Here is a 22,093-nt window from a genome sequence, read left to right as displayed (position 1 = left end):
GAACACGGCGTCTAGGAAAGCGCCAGCTAATTTGAGAATTTCTCAGCGAAAAAAGGCCTGGCCTGTCAGAGGGACCGGCTCAGGAATGTCAGCTTGCGAGGCGAGCCAGGAGTCCGGGCCTCGTCCAGCCAGCAAGTGGAGAATGCAAAGGAGGGTGACCCTGCCTGTTGATCTTGTAAGGGGACCCGCCGACTCAATTAGCAATGGAAACAAAGTGCTAAACGTGTGAAACAAGCTATTAAAGTAATGGTTTTTAAGAGCGGGAGAACAGAGGCTCTGACAGCCGTGAAGGATGTCTGGGCAATCCAACAACACAGGGCCAGAATGATGTTCAAAGTCTGGGCTGAACCCTGCTGTTGAAAAGGGGGGGGGGGAGATGTAAGGGCTCTGTTTATCCCTCTGCCAGACCATGGTATGGAAGGAAAGGGACGATGATGAACATTATTTCCATTTCTTGCATGCTTCTGCGATTCTGGCCGTAAGGAACGCAGCCAGAGCTCACTCACCCACCTGCTTTCTTCAAGGAGCATTAATCCTGCACCCTGAAATGTGCAAAGAGGCGCACAGGTCACCAGGGGGCGCTATTGGTATGTCTGTTTAAAAAAAATATCCACAAAAAAACACGGTTTTTTGAATTTCAAAAATTAAAAGCTGGAACAAATTTGCCACCCTGAACCCTTTTCAAAATTCTCTTCATAGGTTTCCCAAATACTCTCAAGGGATGGTTTCTCACCCAACATGCTATATAGGGGCACAGCTATATGCACCAATCTTGTAGATTTACTTAGCCGATCTCCCAAACAAATTTCAAAAGTCTTGTGTTGAATTTGTAGCCCGCTGCCATTTTTACGCAAGTGTGGTTTATAAACATTTGACTAAAATTGAATACAATAAAAGGCCTGATTTTGAAACGTGAGCCCATTGTAGATTTCACAATCTTGAGAAAAGCCTTCTTACTAAACAAGGTAAGCTCCATGGGTACAGCATGAGACTTTTAATCTCAGGGTGATGGGTTCGAGACCCGTGTTGGGCAAAAAGATTCCTGCATTGCAGGCGGTTAGAGTTAGATGACCCTCGTGGCTCCTTCAAACTCTACAATTCTATGGTTCTGCGGGTCAGGAAACTGCTGGAGAAATGTCCTACTGCAAAGAAAAGACAGAACACACCGCAGCCGTAAGGTAAGCTCAAAACTTTGCATCCACTGAAATTCTAACACGCCCCGAGAATGAAACATAAAAATGGGAGCCTCTTTCACAGCGGGATGGGGGGAGCTTTCAGAAAACAAAGGGCAGATTTTGGCATGACTCTCGTTCCAACCTGCTGTGTTGCCAGCATCATTAACCATCAGTGTTAAGACAGGAGAAGACAAGCCACTTGCAAGAGACTGCTTGAAGAAGCAAAGTTTTGCCTTTTGGCTCTGGGGAATGATCCAGAAATGTAGATCAAGGGCGCTCCCTCCTGGTCGAAAGGCAGACTAGCGTGTATATGTTTGGGTGTATGTTTTAGCTACAGAACTGCATTACAAAATTAAGAGAAGTGAGAATGTCAAAGGACAGCTGCGCATCTGATCGGGTACACAGCTGTGTCCCCAAATACCCCAGTAATAAGATCATCAAGTTTGCAGATGATACAACGGTGGTTGGTTTAATCACGGCTGGAGAGGAGGAGGCGGCATATAGAAAGGAAGTTGAGCAGTTGGGGGAGTGGTGCAGGAAAAACAACTTACTCCTTAACTTAAAGAAGAAGAAGGAGGAGTTTGGATTTGATATCCCGCTTTATCACTACCCTAAGGAGTCTCAAAGCGGCTCACATTCTCCTTTCCCTTCCTCCCCCACAACAAACACTCTGTGAGGTGAGTGGGGCTGAGAGACTTCAGAGAAGTGTGACTAGCCCAAGGTCACCCAGCAGCTGCATGTGGAGGAGCGGAGACGCGAACCCGGTTCCCCAGATTGCAAGACTACCGCTCTTAACCACTACACCACACTGTAAAGAAAACAAAAGAGATTATTGTGGACTTTAGGAAATGTAAATTGAATATTCAGCCTCTTATTATTGAGGGGAAGTGCGTGGAACAGGTCTCGGTGTTTCGATTTCTGGGAATGGAGTTGACAGATGACCTAACCTGGAGAGAAAACAGCAAAGACCTGATGAAGAGAGCAGAGCAGAGCAGAGGTTATATTTTCTAAGAATCCTCCGGAAAAACAATCTCTCAAAGGACCTGTTGATGGCATTTTACCATTGTACTGTGGAGAATGCATTAACTTATGGCCTGTGTGTGTGGTTTGGGAGCTGCACGGTCAGGCAAAAAACAATGCTGTCCAGGGTCGTAAAGACTGCGGAGAGAATAATTGGGTGCACTCTTCCCACCTTGGATCAAATCTACACTTACAGGTGCCATGAGAAAGCTGCAGAGATAGTGCAGGATAGTGTGCACCCCGGAAATGATCTCTTTCAGCTTCTGCCTTCTGGAAGAAGGTACAGGGTTATAAAGACTAGGACTAAGCTGCCTGAGAAACAGTTTCTACCCAAATGCGATTTTGGTTTTAAACGCATTGTAAGGAGTCTGTATGGGAGTATATTGTATTTAAAAATGGGCATCAGAGTTTTTAGGGGGATGACCAGGTTGGGATAGCTGGGATAGGAGGCTTGTTGGGTTTTGAATGTTTGATGTAGTTTTTCAATTTCATCGTTCTGTATGGGACACTGACAAAAAAGATATTGTACCATACCGTTCCTAGGAATCAAGCAGACAGCCAAGCTCGCTTCCAGTGCCATTTATTGGACGCCAGCTAGGTCCGCTCCTCTTGCTTGGGGAGAAGGGTGGCGCGGCATGGCATTGGCACCAGTGCAGTCTCTTCCTCATCTTCATCTTCCTCCTCGCTTGCTATTTCGACAGCATGCTGAAAGGTGCTTTCCAGGGCCTGGGTGATGCAGGCGATGGGGCAAGTCAAGCGGAAAGCCAGACCCCAAACGATCCGAGCCACAAGGCTCTCAAGGTACCGGCAGCAGGCATTCAGCAGGGAAAAAACCCGAGTGATCAGACCCTTGGGAGCCTGGCAAGGAAAAGGCGAGGGCTGTTAGGGACTAGCAACATGCCACACACACCCAGCAGGGCAAACAGCAGTGCTGGGAGGAACGGCTCATGAATTGACTCAGTCATTCATTTATATACACCACCAGAGCCAATGTGGTGTAGTGGTTAAGAGTGTCGGGCTAGGACCTGGGAGACCAGGGTTCGAATCCCCTCTCGGCCCTAAAGCTCACTGGGTGACCTTGGGGGCCAGTCACTGCCTCTCTTAAACTAACCTACCACACAGGATTGTTTTGGGGATTAAATGAGGAGTGGGAGGAGAACCATGTAAGCCACCTTGAGCTCCCACCTTGGGAGAAAAGTGGGATATAATTGCAATAAACGTATAATAAATATTGCGGCAAACCGCATACAATAAATCACCATTTTAAACCATCTGAAATGATCATTGAAATGGCAAGCTAATCAAAATATTTTTTAAACAGCAAAGCTCATAAATGGGTACTTCTGTCTACAAACACAATTACCAAATTAAAATCCTTACTACTTCCTGCAGTTAAGTTGCCATGCCGGACAAAAGGAAGAAGTTGCTCTAGGATGGCAGATCAGACGGGAAGCAGAGTCTGGCCTCTTCCTGGTGATCTAGGGCCAATGTGGGGCCAGCTCTCTGCCTCCCAGGAAGTGGGGAGGTGTGGGGGACAACCAACTCGGGATCAACCATCAGCCAGAGAAAGAGCGGCATTGCAGGAGCTTGCTCCCCGGCTGCTACCACCACCAGAAAGAACATCTAAGAACAGGGGGGGCATCTACGGGAGGCCAAGAGCCGCCCCCCCAAATTGTAAAGGACAGGGCCAGGCACTCTCAATATTCCATGGTGGGCCTTCCCTCAGCGGTGACAAGTCCTGCAGAGGCTATCTATAGCCACGGCCAGCCTCCTTGCGGCCATGGCAGGCCCCCTCCCCCTCCCCAATTCCTTCTTCCTTTTGTGTTGGGCCTTTCAGAATTTAAGGTCCCATCTGAACTATCCATTTAATTTAATAATAAAAAAATTATACCTCACCCATCTGGCTGGGTTTCCCCAGCCTCTGGGCGGCTCCCAACAGATATTAAAAATTCAATAAAGCATCAAATGTTAAAAACTTCCTTAAACAGGGCTGTCTTCAGATATATTCTAAAAGTCAGTTATTTATTTATTTCCTTGGCATCTGATGGGAGGGTGTTCCACAGGGCGGGCGCCACTACCAAGAAGGCCCTCTCCCTGGTTCCCTGTAGCTTCACTTCTCGCGGGGAGGGAGCCACCAGAAGACCCTCGGAGCTGGACCTCAGTGGCCGGGCTGAACGATGGCGGGAGACGCTCCTTCAGCATCGTAACACTTTAAACAATCTCAGCTTCCCTCCCCATAAAGAATTCTGGGAAACAGTTTGTCAAGGATGCGGAATCCCAGGACACATCATTTTGTCGAGGATGCTGAGAATCGTGAGTTCTACGGTTCCCAAAGGGAAAACAGCAACGGTCAAACCGCTCTTGAGAAACTGTCACTCCGCAAGGGGAATCCAAGTCTCCTAGCAACCCTCAGCACCATTAAGAAACTGCACTTCCCAGGGTTCTTTTGTGAGAAGCCGTTACCTGTTTAAAGTCGCACGATGCTGCTGCAAGTAGAGAGGGCAGATGGGGTCCTGAGTCTGAAGGCAGAGAGCATCTTTCCTCCATTGTAGAGGGTTGGACAAGATTGACCCTTTCCAATTCTACCTCTATGTTTCCATTACTGGCTATTGCTGCAAGCTGCTCTCTGCGAGGCTCTGGAGAAACGGCTTTCAATAAAGGCTTCCAAGTACATCAAAGGGTCAGGATTCAGCCCCGGCTCCCCCGCCCTCCTCCTCAGGACCCAACCTCCTTTGGGGCCCTCTCACCAAGCCCCGTAGCACTGATCTCCACCCGCGCTCCTTGGCTCCGTCCCGGGCCCTCCAGGCCAGCAGCAGAAGCATCATGGAAGCCAAGAGGATGTTTTGGGCCCAGCAGAAAAAGAAGTCGGTGGCCAGTTCGAAGGAGGCGTGGATCCACCGCAGGAGGTCCCACTGGATTTGCTTGAAGCAGAAATACCAGTCCAGGAGCCCCACCCGCAAGGAGAGAAAGTGCAGGTACAGGGTGCTCAGCCCGCCCTGGACCATCCCGGGCATCCCCTTGCCCACAGGCGCTGGGGACTGGGGCCCCGGCTCAGGGACTCGGCCACACGGGTTCGTGTCTGCGTGGCTTTGGAGAATGTCCGGCTCCATCGAGGTAAGCCCAGCACTCGGAAGAAGTCTGCGAAATAAAAATACGTTGACCCATAGCGTAACGCGACCTCGAACTCGGACCCCGTTTGCGCGATTCCTGTCTAGCTAGCAACTGTGAGTGCATTGGCCTCATCCAGCAGGCTCTTCTTATGTTCTTCTGTAATGTCTTAAAAGGAGGAGCCTCCTTGAAACGTACTAGTTATTAGTAGTAATAATAATGATGTTATTATTTGTACCCTGCCCATCTGACTGGGTTGCCCCAGCCACTCTGGGCAGCTTCCAACATATAGAAAAACCATAATACAGTGGTATCTTTGTTCTCAAATGCCTTGGTAGTCAAATGCCGAGAACCCGAAAGTGTTCCAGTTTTTGAATGTTTTTCGGAAGCTGAACGTCCGATGCGGCTGTTGGCTAATGTTTCCGGGGTGCCTGCACCAATCAGAAGCTGCGCCTTGGTTTTCGAATATTCGGAAGTCAAACAGACTTCTAGAACAGATTAAGTCTGGCACTTTTGTTTTTGCTATTTATTTAGCATTTTTCTTTTTGAGGCTTTTTCGGTTAATTTGTTTTTGTGACTGTGTGGAACCCAGTTCAGCTACTGATTGATTGATTGATTGATTGTGTGACTGCGGAAATGGATAAAAGCCACCCCCCCTCCAAACAATTACTATCATCAGTGCACGTAAGTAAAAAATAATTTTAATTTCTATCATCTACAATACAGTCTATTTTATAGTACAGTACATTGATTATTGCTTTCATTTTATGAATCAATGGTCTCCTTAGATAGTAAAATTCATGTTAAATTGCTGTTTTATTAGGGGTTGTCTTTAAAAGTCTGGAACAGATTAATCCATTTTGCATTACTTTCTATGAGAAAGCGCACCTTGGTTTTAGAATGCTTTGGTTTTGGAACGGACTTCTGGAACAGATTAAGTTTGAGAACCAAGGGACCACTGTAAAACACTACACGTTAAAAGGCTTCCATGTATAAAATATGGGAATAGCTCAGTTGCTTGAGCAATCTCAGGGTGATGGGTTCAAGTCCCCCTGCATTGCAGGGGGTTGGACTAGATGACCCTTGTTGTCCCAACTCTACAATTCTATGATACAGAGCTGCCTTCAGATGTCTTCTAACGGTTACACACAGTTACTCATTTCCTTGACATCCTGATGGGAGGCGTTCCAAAAGATGGGTGCCACTCCCAAGAAGGCCCTCTCATTATCCATCATGGGGTAGTGGTCGGAGTGTCAGATCAGGACCTGGGAGTCCAGGGTTCAAATCCCCACTCGGCCGTGAAGCTTACTGAAGGTGGCCTTGGGGGCCAGTCATGCCTTTCAGCCTAGCCTACCTCGCACGGTTGTTGGGGATTAAACGAAGAGGCAAAGAACCACATCTACCACCTTGAGCTCCTTGGAGGAAAAGGTGAGATAGGAAAGGAAAATAATGTCCTGACATTTTCTCCTATAGTATCCTAGCAGTGAGAAAGGGCCGTTAGCCCTGACACACAAACCCACAAAATGAAAAATGCTGTGGGGTGGGAAAATGGTCCTAAGGCTTCCTTGCCAGTTTCCCAACTAAGGGCAGGGTGGCTCAGCCCTGTATCTTTCTGGGCACATACTTTTGCCCACTGTCCAACATGGTGAACACATGGGGAAAGTCCATAGCTCAATCCCTAGTGACATCTGCCTTAAATCCGAGAGAGTAGCTGCCAGCCATAGTAGACAACACTGAGTTGGATGGACCAGTGGTCAGGCTCAATGTAAGGCAGCTTCTTATACCCTACACTGGCTCTCTTCACAGAAAAGGGGACTCCCTCAGCTACCCTCCCCTGGTTTAGCTGGCCAGTCAAAGCCATTTCCGGGGTATGGCTGCTGTCGCATGCTAACAACTTCTAGGAACCACAGGTGAGAGTTGAGTGCAGGGCACCACCTCCCCGAACACCCCATATACCTGTTAAACAATTGGTGCAATCAAAGAACTGTATATAAAGACGTAAAGTCATGCATCCTTATGCCTTCAAGCTCATACCTTTTGCTCTCTGTAGTCAATCCTCCTGTCTAGACAAGGGCTAAAGTGATGTATCAACGCAACACAGTCCTTGGGACTTCAGAGGCTGAAGTGGTCCCAGAAATGTTGTGCGACTTCCTGGACGAAGCAGCTGCGAGCTTCCAACATCCCTCCCAGCTTTATGATGTCACTCCATGACATCACTGTGCAGGTCCCGCCAGTGTAACGTCGTTGCTGACCAGCCACTAGGGCTCCTCCCCCACCAAAAACAGCAGTGCTCTGTCTGAGCTTGCTCATTACAGGCCTTAACATTGTGCTTTGTGTGTATTGAGGAGGCCGTGACACTCTCCAGAGTCATAAAATCATAGAATTGGAAGGGTTATCTGGTCTAAGCCCTTACAATGCAGGAATCTCAGCTAAAGCATCCATGAACAGATGGCCATCCAACCTGTTTAAAAACCTTCTAGGAAGGAGAGTCCACAACCTCCTGAGGGAGACTGTTCCACTGTCAAACAGCTCTTACTGTCACAGAAATTTCTTCCTTATGTTTAGTCGGAATCACCTTTCTTGTAACTTGAATCCAATGGTTTGAGTCCTACCCTCCAGAGCAGGAGAAAACAAGCTAGTTCCCTCTTCTATGTGATAAGCCTTGAGATATTTAAAGATGGGTATCATAGATGGCGCTTCAACATATTCACGCCAGTCAGTCAAATCTGCTAGAGGGGTGTAACAACCAAGGTACCTGTGGTTGCACGGTGGGGTCATTAAATTATTTTGTCCCCAGTGAAATAAATTCAATTTGTGGTATAAAGTTAGATATGACACCAGAACTAGCATTGCTGGGGATTAAAGTCACCCAGACCCAGAGATCATTGAACAATGATCCGCTCTCCTTCCTCTTTAACAGCAGTGAGAATTAAAGTTACTAGCTGTCAGAAACAATGGAGTTTAAATGTTGAATCCTGGCATAGTAGACTAGAGCAGGGGTTCTCAAAGGAAGCGTCATGCCACCCTGGTGTGACAGGATATGATGACAATCAAGGACAATCAAAGAAACGTTTGAAGATTTCAGTATAGCAGCGTATAAAGATTGGGGTGAGGGGTTTTTTTGCAGAATATGGATAGATCTCTTTTCAAAATGAGATTAAGAGCATCCAGTGATACTGCAGACGGCTTTTCCTCCAGGCTGTGGCCAGTGAGGCAACTTCCCAAACCGCCCACCCCTTTCCGCTCCTTGGAGGCTTGTTGGACTACAGCTCCCAGCAACCCTGGCCCCACAGCTCAGAGATGATGGGCAACATCTGCTTCCTGGTGGGGAAAGGAAGGAAGTTTGGGGAAGGCTGCTCTGTGGTATTAACCCTCGCGTTTCCAGTTTGCAAGGCTAACTTGAGGGCTTCCTCCTCCGGCAGCAGCACTGGCTCTCCTCGCCCAACACCCACATCCAGAGCTCCCGGAAGACACCGAAGAGGGGAGGCAGAGCTGCAGGGGGCAGGTCCTGCCATCCTTGACCGGCCCTGGGCAGGCTGACAGCTGCAGCCCCAGCTGATCTGCAAAAAGAAGCGAAGCAGGCGGCTGCCGGCAGGGACGGGCCGACCCGGCCCATCCAACAGCTCCTCTGGCCTGAGGCCACGCCGCAGGCCATGTCTCCAGGCCCCTCAGCACCTGCGGGGGCCACTCCCAGGGCCCGACCGCGGAGCAGCGGCCCCCGCCAGCTCCTGCCTTCCATGCTGATGTTTGGTGTGATTGTGGCATCGAGCAGCCTGCTCCTGATGATTGAGAAGGGCATCCTGGCAGAGGTGAAGCCCCTGCCTCTGCACCCTGCCCACGGAGAGCTGCCGGCAAGGCGTGGTGGCAGCGACGGGGTGGCGAAGGAGGAGGAGGAGGATGTGGCTGCGCAGGTGATACACGACATCCGCAACCGGACCATCCGGGCCGCCTGCGGGCAAGCGGGCACCCCTCGGAGCGTGTGGGAGCTCTCGGCAGCGCAGCGGCGCGTGGTGCTCAAGCACCTCCTGGTGAGCGACAAGCACCGCTTCCTGTACTGCTACGTGCCCAAGGTGGCTTGCTCCAACTGGAAGCGCATTCTGAAGGTGCTGGGCGGCACCCTGGAGAACGTGAACACCCAGCTGAAGATGGACCACCGGAGGGACCTGGTTTTCCTTGGCGACATGAAGCCGGACGAGATCCGCTACCGCCTCAAGCACTACTTCAAGTTCATCTTTGTCCGGGACCCGATGGAGAGGCTGCTGTCCGCTTACAGGAATAAATTCGGGGAGATCAAAGAATACCAGTTAAGGTACGGTGTGGAAATAGTGAAACGGTACAGGAAGAACCCTGGGCAAAGCGCCGGCGACGACGTCACCTTCTCCGAATTCATCCAGTACCTCTTAGATGAAGACGTGGAGAGGATGAATGAGCACTGGATGCCCATCTACAACCTGTGCCAGCCCTGCGCGGTCAGGTACGATTTCATTGGCTCCTACGAAAGACTAAATGAGGACGCCAATTACGTGCTAGGAAGAGTTCGGGCGCCTTCTTTTGTGCAGTTCCCGGAACGGCAATCGTGGTATAAGCCAGTGACGCCAGAAACTTTGCATTATTACCTGTGTAAGACTCCAAGGGGGCTTATCAAAGAGTTATTACCAAAGTACATTCTGGATTACTCTCTATTTGCTTACCCGCTTCCAAATGTTAGCAGTCAATTTTGCAGACAATGAACATTTTCCACTATGAAGAAGTAGGTGTCCTATGCAATTTCCCAATTTTATCCCCTTTTTAATATCAAATGCCTTGCTGCTTTGCTCTACAGGTTGCCTTTACATTAAAAAAGCATTACCTTTTATACAAAGTGTTTATGGGCTGCTGACTTAAGCAGAGTTTTGTATGTGGTTTTTGTGTATTTTAGGACCAAAGCATTTTTTTATCAACTGCAGGGCAGCAGTCACATTTTAAGAACTGGAATAGCAGGAGACATGCATAGAATCAGGCCGTGTCAAGTATTATTTCCATTATTTTGTGTAATATATATGTAGCATCCTCATCTTAAAAACATTTCTGCCCGCGTATATGAAGCAATGAAGACAATTAACGTGTGGCTTGTGTTATTTCAAGCACTTGGCTGCTTCCACAAGTTGTACGAAACAGCATTTGCAGAGTATGCCTATGCATGTTTACTCAGAAGTAAGTCACACGGTGCAAGTTGGGAGACTGTATGACCTTTAAGGATTGTAGCTTTCAAAGTGTCAAGTACAGGGGAAATGCAAAATATGGGAAAGCCTATCTATATTGCTGGGGGTTGGACTACGTAGCCCTTGGGGTCCCCTTCCAACGCTACAGTTCTCTGTTTCTCTGATAACAGTAAGTGCATGTGTGCAAAGTACACTCAAATAATTTGGCTCTCCATACAGTTCAGGTAATAGGATTTTTATTTTCCTTGGTTGCAGTAGTTTGGTCGATTGCTATTATATTTTCTTCATTTTCTTTATGCTTTATTTGCTTAGGAAAATATTTTTAATATCTTGTTTCAAAAGTTAGCTCTGGCATAACTTTAACAATGTAGTTAGAAAGCCTAATTTCTCCAGGGAATTTGTTCTTATTATCTACATGCATTCACACAACTTTCTATTTAAGTATTATGGTTATTAAATGTGAAAACAATTGAACTGGATGGCTCATGGATGTTTATTCTGTACCTGCCTTTTAAATAGTTTGTATGTATTTTTTTTTAAAAAAAATGATGCTGAGGACAATCGTTGTTGTGATCCAGAATCGCCGTTCAAACTGAGTGCTGGACACAACAATTTTATATTTTGGCAATGGTTCATGTTCTTATGTAGCTGCATTGTTTTATACTTTCTGGATATCCCATAATCATGTTACATGGTAGTTGTGTTCTATGTTATAAATCAGCACTGCTAAGAGTTCGTTTCTTTCTATTTTCTCATGTTTTTTCTTCTCAATAAAAAATTGGCGCGGCGTGAGCTAATTTTTATTCTGAAAGTGTGGCCCAGAGAAAGACGTTTTGAGAGCCACTCGACTAGAATAAGGTCAGTTGTGTTAGCAGTTTTGAATTGGCATGTCGGTTTCTTAGCTAGGAGGGAATACCTGTCTCTTTTCAATTTATAACAAATTGGCAACCATTTATTGGATTATGTAAAAATACCGGGCACAAAGAAGTCCCCCATCAACACATACAAAAATGTGGCAAGACCTTTTGGAATAATACTTGAAATGTTTATTACAGGACATTGTACATGTTGATTTCACTGATTGGAATGAACATTGTTGTTATGAACTCTTGTTCATTGTTTTTTGTAATCTGAAAATAAACAATTTTTAAGAAACGCAGATTTACAACTTTTAAACGTTGGACACAGAAAGCAACTTAATTGACCCCTGGGTTATCTCAGCTTTTCCTTCTAGCGTGTCATCCAACATGATATAATACATGGTGTCAGGGGTTCAGGGACAGAGGCACAGGGTAGGCAGGAGATGGAGAGCGATGGGGATGAATCCCAGGACAGCGAGGAAGAGGATGACAATGACTCTAGAGATTCCATGAGTCTTTCCAGCGAATCAGAGGATTCCCAGAAGGGGGCGCCGGTGGTTAAGGCCAGGGGAGCCCCAGGGGGGACTTGTCAGGAGCAGGGGGCCAGCGGGGAATCCCAAAGTGGCAGCTGGGCGTCAGGACCAGCCTCCCCGCCAGAGTGCAGCGAAGGGGGTGGAGGTTCCAGTGTATCAGGGGAGGCGGCTCCGGCAGTAGAGAAAGGAGGGAGGTCGGAGCAAGCCACCCTCCCGGAAGGGGAGGGGAGTAGTGAAGGGAGTAGCGTAGCTGTCAAAAGGAAAGTTAGAGGTTGGGGGCGCGCGCCAAGTTCAAATGTAGAGGCGCGCGGAAGTACAGGGAGCCCGGAGGAGGGGCCAGGTCCCAAAGCCCGCAGGAGGGGGCAAGAGCAGTCTGATTCCGCGTCGGAGGAATCCAGGAGGGGCGAAACCCCAGCGGGCAGAAAGACCCTGCGGAAAAGGAAAGAGAGAAAGAGGTGGAGCAGCGCAAGCCTCTTAAACTGGTGCAGGGCGGGGACAGATTCAGAAGGGACTTCAGCGGTCTAAGCCTAGCAGACGTAGGGCTGCGCGCCTCGGATCTGAAGCAAACAATGAACTGCAATAAACACTTTTGTATATAAGAAAAGAAAGGCGTTGGTCTTTTGTGAGCTGAGACTTGAGGCAGCCCTGACACATGGCATAGCTAAGAAAACATGCAAATGATTAAACTGTACTTTTTGTGTGTGCTCTTTATGATAATAGAGATCTGATCTCCCAAGAGCAATTAAAGTGATAAACTGGACCCCTCTCATGGCTACTCTGGCGAGAATGTAATGAACAAATCCTTTTTAGAGAATGTGACGCAGTAGGCAGATGGGGGGGGAAGAGTTGGGAAATAATAGGAGGAGGTAGCAGCAGCAGCAGAGGCGCAACAGCGGTGTCTTTAGAAAGCGCTCCAGACTCCACCCCTCCCAGAACCCAGCAAGCCTTGAAAGTAGGAGAGCAAAGAGCAAAGATAGAGGGTATATAAACTCCTGCAAAAACTCTCGAGTAGTGCTTTATATACCGGTCAATTTTCTTTCATGTTTTTCATTTTCACAGCAAATGCTTCCGGGGGGAGATCCACCATGGTGTTTTCGGTTCCAAAAGCTCTTCATACTTTGCCCAGATCGTATAAAGAGACCTTTTTATAAAATGATGATTTAAGAAATTCTTATGAATCTTTACTTTATCGTACCCTAGGTAAGCATGCCGACCATAACAGTTGTTGTAGCTTTCCAGATCTATCTAGCAGGTCTGAGTTTTGTAATATGCACCAATCCCTAATACAGGTTAGACACGCAGCCTTGTAATATAGTTTTAGATCACTGCTAGTAATGTCATACTGTAAAGATAGCTGTATCGCTACATGCGAGTGGCAGTGGCTTTTATTTTTTGGAGTGTTTTTTTGTCACACACACCCAAAATAGCTCAACAACTCAGTGCCTTCCCCCCCAAAAAATGGTCAATAACCTCAATCAGGTCCCTGAGTGGCAGGTGATACACTAAGCACACGCCTGCCTAGGGGGGGGGGGGGAGAAAAGAAAGAAGAAAGCCCATCTCCCTCCCCCTCCCTGCAGCGCCCCCTGCCATGGAGGCGAGCAAAGGCAGGGGGCGCAGCCAGCTCAGGTGGGCGTTGAAACTCGGGCTTTAAAAAAGGGAGCAAAGTCAGAGAGAGCTTCTCCAAGTCTGCAGCCAGTCAGATTGTGGCTAGTGGCACCTTGTTGGATATCAGTTAATATCTTGCATATCAGTATCTTGACCTTCCTCCACTGAATTGAAATTTCAGTCTTCACATAGAACATAGGAAAACAGCCAAGGCCACAGTATTATTGCAGAGATTGTTGTGTTGAAGGTGTTTACAAACGCGCATCCGTACCAACAGTCTGAAAAGACACAATTAGGGCCCGTGTTCTGAAAGTGTATGAAAAGCGTCAAGAAAGATGCGTTTCTGCAGATGCCACAACTGCTGCTTGAATTTTACTAGCTAAAAACTGGAAGACCAAGGAAATGCCAACAGTGGAAGAATGGCAGATGAAAATGATGGAATTTTCGGAGCTAGCCGACCTGATCGAAAGAGTCTGCGACCAGAAGGAGGAGGAGTTCCAGGAAGAATGGAAGAAATTTAATGACTATTTAGTTAAATATGTTAAGTTAAATTAGTTGGGAAAACCTTGCAAATACCGAACAGGCTTAGAACTACAATATGTATTATGTGATGGATTAATAGGTTTAATACTGAATTGGGAAGAAAGAAAGATGTCAAGAGATAAAAGTTAATTTTATAAGAACATTGATTTGGAAAACCGTTAAAATGATATATATTGAAATCCAACCAGGAGGACATGAGGAACTCTCATATCCAGTTTCTTCAAGAAAAACAGAGGGCATCCGAGGCAGCAGCTTCTAGCGGATCTCTGACCCTATAGCTCAGCTTTAAATGTTTTAAATGCTTTTATCGCAGTCCATTAGTTTTAAGTGTAGCCCCCCCGTTGTTTGACTTTACTGGCCTATTTCATTGTTTTATTGCTGGTCGCCGTGCTGGTCTGCTATTACCGGAGACACCTCACCAGATGTAATACCTCACCTGCATTAATCTAAAATCAGAGAGAGTTTAAGATGAGTTACCGCTTCACAGAGAGTAACACCAGATGATACCACCAACTCCAGAGCCCAGCGCTCTCGGTGAGGCATTACAGAACGACTGCAATCTACTCTTAATTACTATGAGCTGCTTCACGCCTTAGTCTCCCCTCTCCTCCTTTCTTCTGAGTCCTGGCAAAGGATGAGAAACAAGAGTGTTGCTGCTTCTGAGGCGGAGGGGGTGCTGAGGAAACTATCTCAGCCCACTTTGTGCTAATTCAGCTGCTGAACTCTTGTGGCTGGCCACTCTTATTTGCCTGCCTCCCCCTGGCTCGGAGGAAATTCCCTGTTAACAAGCCTGTCCACTACACCTAGCTCCATTTGTCTGTCACTGAGAGCCACTGAGCCTTCAGAGGTACCCAGAACAAACGTGCAATAAATCCACCATGGTGCTAACTAGAGCCCAAGAGAGGAAGCAGAGCAATAAAGAAACAGCCCCGCCTCTCCTACAAAAGACCGTCCTAGACTACTGCCATCCAGTGGTAACTAGCCATACAGCTACTGAAGATAGCCTAAGGGCTAACCCCACTGGCCCTGCCCAAGCGTCACTGAATCTTGCAACCTTAAGGAGCATTAATGACCATAACCAACAAACAGAAGGCTGGCAAAACTCCTCCGACCATGAACAGTTGGGTAACTGGTCTCCTGCCCCAGCACTAGTATGTGAAAATTCTTTTATTACACACCTGGATCATAACAACATGCAGTTCAACACAAGCTCTATGTGATGGCCTGGGAATCCGATTCAGAGGCTGAACCGGAGGAATCCCAGCCTGCACACGAGTCCCCGCCTCCAGGGCCGGCTGAACTGGGGCAGGGCCTTGATTCTGAAGCGCCTGCACCTGTGCCAGATCCTCAGGAGCAGGCACCTGGTGAATCCACTCTAGCTCCGGAGGTGGTTGAGGACTCAGTGCCTACAGGTGAGTCTCCCCCTGGGTCCAGTAACCCTTCAGCCTCTCCTGAACTGCAGATGCTCAGGGTAGAGAGGCGGAGGGAACTGGTTTCTCCCAGGAGGAGTGCTCGCCTTAAGGCCAGAAGAGGTGGGTCTCCTGGGGGCCGGGACCGCCCCTGGCATCAGAGAAGATAAAGGCCAGTCAGCCCGGTCCCAGGTTGCGGGAGGAACGTTGTTGAAGAGCTGTTTCGGCCAGCACCCAGTCCGGTTCCCCCAGAGTTCCTGTCCTTGCCCGGCTCCTCGCTGTGGACCCCGCTTCGCCCGTGGAGGACTGTCTGCCAACCCTCGACTCTGGTCCTGGAACTCGCCCCACGGCAACCTCCCCCCTGGACCAGCACACTCTACCCCTAATCAACAAGCTCAGTCCACAGCCAAAGGAACCAATAGGGCAGAGCGAGAAAGATTTGCAGTTTTGTATGGCTATGACTTATTATTAAGTCATTATTAATTATTATTATTAATCCGTGAAATGTATTGCGACACCGAAACATGAATTAGAGTGGGCTTAAGGGGAAGTCTGTCGGAGTCATTTAAGACAACAAAAGGCGTGAAACAAGGCTGCATATTGGCTCCCACACTTTTAAACTTTTATATAAATGACATGGTGCCACATCTAACACAGGCGCAATCCCCTGCTCCATCAGTTAGTAATAGGTAGATACCCTGTCTGCTGTACGCCGATGGTGTGGTGCTCCCATCACTTTCCCGATTAGGTCTTAATAATCTGCTGACAGCTTTCAGCTCGTATTGCAAGCGGGAAGAGCTTGTCGTGAATTACTCAAAGACCAAAATTTTGGTCTTTGGGAAGCGTAGCCCCCGTTTCAAATGGAAAATGGACCAGCAGAATCTCGAGCAGATACGCTCCTTTAGGTATCTGGGAGTTATTTTCACTGAGACACTATCATGGAAGGGGAACATTGAGGCTGTGAAACTCAAAGCGCAGAAAGCTTGTGGGGCATTAGTGAAATTCTATTTTACAGTGGGTGGCCAGTTACTAGAACCTGCGTTGAGAATCTTTGCCAGTAAAGTGGTTTCCCAGATGCTCTATGAGTAGCGATATGGGGCATGGATCCAAATGCTAACAAAGCCTTAGAAATAGTGCAGAACAAATTCCTCAGGAAAGTGCTCTCGCTCCCAATGGGACCCCAGCTGCTCTTCTCCACGCAGAAGCGTACGTGAACAATACGGGCTAGAACTGACTATCTGTGTCTAAACTACGTGAAGAGACTTCAATCTCTCTCGGAGGAGATTCCCCGCTATATCCCACACAGAACGAGAACAGGCCAAATGTTGGAAGGATGGCATCCAACGCCTCTTGACCCAATATCAATTACAAGATCTTCAGGTGTTCATGAAGTTGGGTAAGAGGCACTTAAGAGATTGTCTCTTCAGGTCTGATGCAGGTCTGGAGGCCCCTCGACTGTCCTCGGGTCCAGTATTGGACCACTTTGACCAGATATCCCCAGCTGATGTGGACAGACTCCTCCGAGCTGGAAAGCCCACCACCTGTCCTCTCGACCCGTGCCAGTCTTGGCTGATTAGAGCATGTCCAAATGAGGTGCAGGTCCCCCTAGGGGATATCATCAATTTGTCCCTTGGCATCGGGACATTCCCAGGGGAACTGAAGGAGGCAGTGGTGCGCCCACTCTTAAAGAAAACATCATTAGATCCTTTAGATCTATCCAATTACCGCCCGGTTTCAAATCTTCCATTCCTGGGTAAGGTAATTGAGAGCGCGGTTGCTGAACAGCTTGGTGGGTTTCTGGATGAAACATCAGCCCTGGATCCATTCCAGTCCGGCTTCTGCGCTGGTCATGGGACCAAGACGGCTCTGGTCGCCCTAACAGATGATCTCCGTAGGCAGCTGGATCGAGGCGGGTCGGGGCTGCTGATTCTTCTAGATCGGTCAGCAGCCTTTGACATGGTCGATCACGAACTCCTGGACCACCGCCTTGCCGACGTGGGGATCCAGGGCACAAGTCGTTCAATGGCTGTGCTCGTTTCTCTCTGGTTGGGGGCAGAGGGTGGCACTTGGGGGGGGAACTGTCATCGTGCCACTCCTTGGTGTGTGGAGTGCCTCAGGGTGCAATACTCTCCCTGATGCTTTTCAACATCTTTATGCGCCCCCTCGCCCAGCTTGTCCGGAGTTTTGGGATGGGCTGCCATCAGTATGCTGATGACACCCAACTCTATCTGTTGATGGATAGCCATCCTGACTCGGCCCCAGACACACTGATCAGATGTTTGGAAGCTGTGGCTGGATGGTTACGTTGGAGTCGGTTGAAGTTAAATCCTTCAAAGACAGAGGTCCTTTGGCTGGGAAGGGACGGTATGGGATTGGGGGGGGGCAACTCCCATCTCTTGTGGGGGTGCAATTAGTGCCAGCACCGCCCGTTAAGAGTTTGGGTGTAATCTTTGATACCTCCCTTTCCATGGAGGCGCAGATTGCAGCTACAACAAAGGTGGCATTTTTTCATTTCCGTCAAGCTAAGCAGTTGGCTCCTTACCTCTCTCGCCCTGACCTAGCCACTGTGATCCACGCGACGGTCACCTCCAGACTGGATTATTGTAACTCGCTCTACGTGGGGCTGCCCTTGAGACTGACCCAGAAACTCCAGCGGGTGCAGAATGCCGCGGCAAAACTCCTTATGGGGTCCTCGCTGCGAGATCACATTCACCCGGTGCTATACCAGCTGCACTGGCTCCCAGTGGGGTACAGGATCAGGTTTAAGGTGCTGGTTTTAACCTTTAAAGCCCTATACGGCCTAGGACCCTCGTACCTACGGGACCACCTCTCCTGGTATGTCCCACAGAGGAACTTACGGTCTTCAAATAAAAACATCCTGAAGGTCCCAGGCCACAGAGAGGTTAGGCTGGCCTCAACTAGAGCCAGGGCTTTTTCGGCTGTGGCTCTGATCTGATGGAACGCTCTGTCACAAGAGACTAGGGCCCTGCGGGACTTGACATCTTTCCGCAGGGCCTGCACAATGGAGCTGTTCTGCCAGGCCTTTGGTTGGGGGTTCAGTCTGACTCCCTCTCCCCTTTCATAAGAACTTGCATGAAAATGGCCTCCCAATTTTTCTCACAGGCCCATGTAAGTTCAGCACAAACACTTGGGCCTGGTGAGCATTTAAGGTCCCCAACCCTAATCTGCAGGTTGCCATCTGATTGGATTTTATTCTGATCCTGATCTGATTTGAGGATGTATTTTAATTGATTGTCTGATTTTATGTTAATGTGTTATACATTTGATGTTAGCCGCTTTGAGCCCGGCTTCGGCTGGGGAGGGTGGGATATAAATAAAAAAAATTATTATTATTATTATTCAATAAAAGATTTAGAGCGCTTGAAGATAGGCCCTTGTAGTCACAGTAGGTGGCTTACAATATATGTATATGTAGGCTATACACTTGTACATTGGAACCATCCAAGGTTTTAAACATTCTGACTGCATATATTGTGAATGTGTATGAACCTATTTGGTTTACTGTGAAGTATCACGAGCTTGAAGTTAATGGGCCTCAAAATCTGTTCTTGAAAGCACTGATGTGTTGGATCTAGAAGGTTTCAACAATGTATTCGGTTGGCATGCATACTTGTGGTACGATAAGGTAAAAGTACATAAAGTGTTTAAAAATCATATTGTTAGGAAAGCATTGTTTAATGTCTGGATAAGATATAAGGATTTGTTAGAAAAGAAAACCCCAAGATGGTTGTCGCCAATGGAAGCGAAGGCACAGAAAAAAACTCAATATGGAGGCCAAATGGCCGAAATATTGGGAAATTCTGGAAGAAGATGAAGACAGATTAAAATTGCAGAGCTTTGAAAAATTGAAAAACAGAGTGCGAGATTGGCTCCATTATTATCAAATAATGGAGGCATACAATCTGGACAAAAAAGTTGGTTTCCAGGTGGAAAAATCAAAACTGGAAACAGAACTATTAGATCCAAAAATTAAGAATTTGTCAAGAATGTATAACTTGCTGTTGAAATGGAACACTCAGGATGAAATGGTGAAATCAGCTATGATTAAATGGGCACAAGATGTTGGACATAACATAATGATGGCTGACTGGGAACAGTTATGGACCACAGGTATGAAATTCACGGCATGTAATGCCCTAAGAGAAAATTTAATGAAAATGATTTATAGGTGGTACATGACACCAGTCAAGCTTGCAAAAATTTATCATTTGCCCGATAATAAATGTTGGAAATGTAATGAGACTGAAGGTACATTCTTTCACCTTTGGTGGACATGCCCAAAGATTAAGACATTCTGGGAGATGATCTATAATGAAATGAAAAAGGTATTTAAATATACCTTTCTGAAGAAACCAGAGGCCTTTCTCCTGGGCATGGTTGGCCAATTGGTGTCAAAGAAGGATAGAACTTTTTTTATGTATGCAACAACAGCAGCAAGAATACTCATCGCGAAGTATTGGAAGACACAAGATTTACCCACCCGGGAAGAATGGCAGATGAAGTTGATGGACTATATGGAATCGGCGGAAATGACTGGCAGAATCTGAGACCAGGGAGAAGAGTCGGTGGAAGAAGACTGGAAAAAGTTTAAAGACTATTTGCAGAAATACTGTAAAATTAGTGAATGTTAGAAAAATGTTGGAATGAAGTTATATGGCTTTAGTAGAAATGTTATAAGGAATTAAGTATAAATAGATTAATAGAGTATTAAAAGGAAAAATAAGGTTAGAATTTGTTAAGATAATTAAAGGATAGAAAGCAAAGGAAGATGGAAAGGAATTGCTGAAACAATTAACAGAAGTGGAATACAAAAAGGGAGGTGTGAGGAGGTCACTGAAATAAGTGAATGAAAGATAAGATATTGAAATTGTTTGATGTGTTTTAAACTGTTTTTGTTTTGTTTTGTTAGTTTAATGTGTTTAATGTGTTAGTGTTATGTAGTGTTTTTGTATTGTATTGTATTGTTTCTGTAGTGTTTAAATTGTTGGAAAAGTAGTAAATATTATTTTCAATAAAACAAAAACAAAATCTGTTTTTCTTAATGCAAAGGTCCAAGTTAATGGAAGATCAAACTACTAAGAAAATCACACAGTGGTGTATTCAACAGAATGTTTTTTATGCCCATTCAGAGAACATTCTGCTGACTGAACTAGCCTCTTCCCATAAAGCAGACAGCATTGATGCTGTGGAAACTATCATTGCAGCCAGAGCTATAAACCAAGATGTAGCTTCTTCTGTACATCTCTTTAGGGTGCCTACACTGGATTTTAAAGCAACTAAGTGGCAGTTCACGATGAAGTGGAGTGTAACAGACACATTAGAACCTCTTTTAATTAGGAACTTGTCAAATACCAAACTCTTGGCTGTAGTAACGGAACCTCTTGTTGTACCCAAAATTAAGTGTCACACACAAATGGCGGAGAGAGCTGTCAAGGAGGTGACAAAAGGAAGCCAGAATGTAGTTGGTATGAAGCAACGTGATGCAACTATAAATCCGCTCCACTTCCCAGTGGGGAGGAGTTGCGGTGGACCACATGGCCACCCACTCCCCACGGGGGCGGGGGACTGTGTCCACTTCTGTCCATTATTTTCTAATGCAATTGACAGCCATGCATTTTTTCACCAGGAATCTAAGTAGCTGTTTTTAAACTATTTTTTCATTCTTCTGACACAAGCTAAGGATATTGTTGATGGACGTCCTTCCTGTGCTTTATCTCCTGTTAACTTTATTTTAAATCAATCGTTTCCTTTCCTAATAAATTTTCTCCTATGGAACGCCATTGTAGGGAAGAGGTACCTCTGGAACGACCTCTGGAACACCCTCTAGTGACGTACCAGCAGCTCCCCAACCCACAGTGAGAGGGACCTGTTCCTTTAATTACCTGGGGGCAGGATGCCCTACTGTTCTTACTTCCTCAGGTCCTGTGTGGATTCCAAGTCGCTGTATCCATCCCTATGGGCCAAGACATGCGCTGGCACCAAGGCCTGCAGAATCCCATTCCGGACTTTGCAAGGACCATGACCCTGACTTCGCCTCTACAGGCTCAGCAGCCCCGTGCGAAAGTCCATTGCACCCATCCTCATCCTTTAAAGGCTGAGGGATGCCCGAAAGTGACATGGGGAATGCTGAAGACCTTGACCTCTGATGCCAGGACACAATTTCAGCATCATGATGTTCCAGCGGAATCAAGAGATTTTTTTAGTAGCTCTAATTACTCAGCTACATATGAACCCTATGCTGATTTTAACATGTGTATTATTTGTTTTCTTGATACCTAGTACTCAGTGTATCTATCTTCTTCCTGACACTTCTTCTAGTCATAGCTATAATATGTGGATGCATTTAGCTGAAGTTGCTAATGTCTCTCATTTTTGTCTGGGTGAAACATATGATATGCACACTGCCTTAGGAAATTGTATGATTCCTGTTTGTACACAGCCTTTTCATATGGCATATGCCACACACGGGAAAGTAGTTTTCTAAATGGATTTCTAAAGGTATCATTAGTTATACCCATCTCCATGATTGGGGAAAGGTGACACAAAAGTTACCTCTGGAAACAATATCATTATACACACCTATAGTTGCACCGCCAGACACCTCTTGTGCTCAGATTG

The 22,093-nt window shown here is 46.8% G+C and overlaps 2 protein-coding genes across 2 annotated transcripts; one reads left to right on the top strand and one right to left on the bottom strand.

Annotated features, from left to right (window-relative positions):
• Positions 1-2,759: 2,759 nt before the first annotated feature.
• Positions 2,760-7,538, bottom strand: TMEM270 (transmembrane protein 270). Its single transcript, XM_080983827.1, has 3 exons — positions 7,338-7,538; positions 4,943-5,333; positions 2,760-3,053 (listed from the first exon to the last, which is right to left on the bottom strand). Exons 2-3 carry the CDS (start codon positions 5,303-5,305, stop codon positions 2,790-2,792), a joined length of 627 nt encoding a protein of 208 aa, XP_080839953.1. The 5' UTR covers positions 5,306-5,333; positions 7,338-7,538; the 3' UTR covers positions 2,760-2,789.
• Positions 7,539-7,680: 142 nt separating this feature from the next.
• Positions 7,681-11,663, top strand: CHST14 (carbohydrate sulfotransferase 14). Its single transcript, XM_080983826.1, has one exon. It carries the CDS (start codon positions 8,957-8,959, stop codon positions 10,031-10,033), a length of 1,077 nt encoding a protein of 358 aa, XP_080839952.1. The 5' UTR covers positions 7,681-8,956; the 3' UTR covers positions 10,034-11,663.
• Positions 11,664-22,093: the final 10,430 nt, after the last annotated feature.

Source organism: Podarcis pityusensis, assembly GCF_964106645.2.
Source record: "Podarcis pityusensis genome assembly, chromosome: 15".
NCBI lineage: Eukaryota > Metazoa > Chordata > Lepidosauria > Squamata > Lacertidae > Podarcis > Podarcis pityusensis.
Note: the sequence above shows the minus strand (reverse complement) of the source record. Positions and strands in the feature narration are given on the sequence as shown.

Excerpts from the sequence above, each read along its gene's own strand:
- TMEM270 (XM_080983827.1), bottom strand. The coding sequence starts at position 5,305 with ATGGAGCCGGACATTCTCCAAAGCCACGCAGACACGAACCCGTGTGGC. Across the intron at positions 3,054-4,942 it reads GATCAGTGCTACGGGGCTTG|GCTCCCAAGGGTCTGATCAC; the intron begins GTGAGAGGGCCC and ends TTTCCTTGCCAG.
- CHST14 (XM_080983826.1), top strand. The coding sequence starts at position 8,957 with ATGTCTCCAGGCCCCTCAGCACCTGCGGGGGCCACTCCCAGGGCCCGA.